The sequence below is a fragment of the Mauremys mutica genome, chromosome 4, assembly GCF_020497125.1.
Source record: "Mauremys mutica isolate MM-2020 ecotype Southern chromosome 4, ASM2049712v1, whole genome shotgun sequence".
Lineage (NCBI taxonomy): Eukaryota > Metazoa > Chordata > Testudines > Geoemydidae > Mauremys > Mauremys mutica.
The window spans coordinates 160,633,447-160,635,902 of record NC_059075.1 but is presented as its reverse complement, the minus strand read 5'-3'; the positions used below and the strand labels follow the sequence as shown (position 1 = coordinate 160,635,902).

The 2,456-nt window shown below is 43.6% G+C and overlaps 1 protein-coding gene across 1 annotated transcript; it reads left to right on the top strand.

Moving 5' to 3' along the window:
* The first annotated feature begins 603 nt into the window (after positions 1-603).
* Positions 604-1,542, top strand: LOC123369536 (olfactory receptor 8U9-like). The gene has a single exon (XM_045015226.1). The coding sequence runs from the start codon at positions 604-606 to the stop codon at positions 1,540-1,542; it is 939 nt and encodes a 312-aa protein (XP_044871161.1).
* The last annotated feature ends 914 nt before the right edge of the window (positions 1,543-2,456 follow it).

Sequence of the window (2,456 nt, the reverse complement as noted above, 5' to 3'; positions counted from 1 at the left end):
ATTAAAAGCCTCAGCCCCAACTCCTACCCTTCAGCTAATGGGATGACCTCCTTGGTTTGAAAAAAATAGGCAATTCCATAGTCACTGAAGCCACAGCTTTCCATTATGTCTCTGGGTTTTCATACAGGCTAAAGTAAAGGCCAAAAAGCTTAATTAGAACAGTAAGCAAGTTTTACCCCAACCCGACATGCCTAGCAACAGAGCTCACCTTGCTCAAAGTGGGTAGAAAGATTGACATTTCTTTACTCTCACCCCTTGTTTAGCTAACAAACAATCTCTTCAGACTGAGATGATTTTCACCCAGATACTCATACAACTGAGAAAGAAGTCGCATCTTGGATTAGTGAATAGGAATGTTCGTGTGTGGGGCATAATTAACGTGTGTCATTGTATTTATGCAGTGTGTATTTTATTGAACAACTGGAATGACCAGCTGTGAACATCTGGCTCTGTCGACTAAGCCCTTCCCTGAGAAGATACTGATGTCTATTAAGAAACTGATCTCCATTTATCTTAACTTACTTCATTACAGAGAAGGGACAGGTTTTCTGCACCGTCCACCTGCCCACATCTCTGCAGCTGCCTGATCTGTGTTCAGAGGAGATGGAAAAGGGAAATCACTCGGAGGTGACTGAGTTCATTCTCTCAGGACTGACAGATCGTCAGGAGCTGCAGGTCCCCCTCTTTGGGGTGTTCCTAGTGATTTATGGTATCACCCTGGTGGGGAATGGGGGGATGATCTTGTTAATCATGATAGACCCCCAACTTCACACCCCCATGTACTTTTTCCTCAGTAATTTATCTTTCTGTGACCTCTGCCTTTCCTCGATAATTTCCCCTAAGATGCTGCTGAATTTCTTAGCCGAGAGGAAAAGCATTTCTTACACTGCCTGCGCTGTGCAATTGTATCTCTTTGTCTCTTTTGCAGATGTTGAGTGCCTCTTGCTGGCTGTGATGGCGTATGACCGTTATGTGGCCATCTGTAATCCGCTGCTCTATACGGTCACCATGTCCAGGCAGCTTTGTAAGCAGCTGGTGGCTGGGGTGTACGCTGTGGGGGTGGTGGATTCAATGATACACACGTTTTTTACTCTTCAGCTGTCATTCTGCAGCTCCAATATCATCAATCATTTCTTTTGTGATATCCCCCAATTGCTGGTGCTCTCCTGCTCTGACACCCGCATCAATGAGATCGTGATGTTTGCCTTCATTGGCTGTATTGTAGTGAGCAGCCTTGTGATAGTCCTTCTCTCCTATGTCTATATCGCCTCCACCATCCTGGAGATCCGCTCTGCCGAGGGCCGGCACAAAACCTTCTCCACCTGCTCTTTCCACTTGACCGCTGTGGTCCTGTTTTATGGCATCCAACTCTTCATGTATTTACGTCCCACCTCCAGCTATTCCATGGACACAGACAAAGTAGCCTCAGTGTTTTACACGCTGGTGATCCCCATGCTGAACCCCGTCATCTACAGCCTGAGGAACACGGAGGTGAAGGACGCCCTGAGGAGAGCAATGAATAAACTCCTAACCAATTCCTGAATCTGTTTAACTTAGTACTCATTTAGTGATGGGGAGTGGAAACAGGTGAATTAAATTACCAGCCCATTGCAATGTAATTTCTCAGAGTCTTGTTTATTATTGTATTGTTAATATTATTAATTTGTTTGTATTCCAAGAAGGCCTGCAGGCCCCACCTAAAAGTGGGGCTTTATTAGGTGTTTACCCCAGCAAAATTCCAGGAGATGCCTGTTTCACATGTGTGAATATCTGTGATGTGCTTTGAAAGCATAGAGCTATTTGTATTGGGAAAGAAGAGGGAGGGCGACACATCTATCTCCCTCTGCTTTGTAGTGAGTTTGGTTTTGTTATGCAGTTGCAAGTATGAAGTGTATTATTTCTATGGCTGAACCAAAGGGGGTTTTGCACACCCTCCTGATACTCCACAGCCCTTCATGTCCTCTGTGGGGTTGTTGTAGAGATTATCACCTATTTTGTATCCATGCGTGTGGAGGAGAAAGGTGATTTCCATCACAATGGCCTTTCTTTTAAGTTAAGGGACCAACAAATCAAATAAGAACAAGGGTAACATTTCCAAAAGAGAGCATGGTGTGTGTGCATCCTCTGTGAGAATCTGCACTGAACTGAAAACAAAATAATATGGAAAAAGTGAGTTTTCTCTACTATATAAATGAACCAGAAAGAAAATGTCATATCAGATACTAGATGTATATACCTGATCAGCAGGTTAGCTGTGAGTTCTTACTCTTAGTTCTGCTGGAAAGTATTATGGACTCTGAAGAACAGGGATTCTGGGAATTGTACAGCTCTGGTTACTGTGAATGAGAAATGGATAGAGCTGGGCCAATAGCTGATTTTTCAGTTCATGGGTGGTTACAAAAAATTGAAAAACAAATTCAGTTCAAGCTGAACCAAATCTGAGAATTCCCTATATG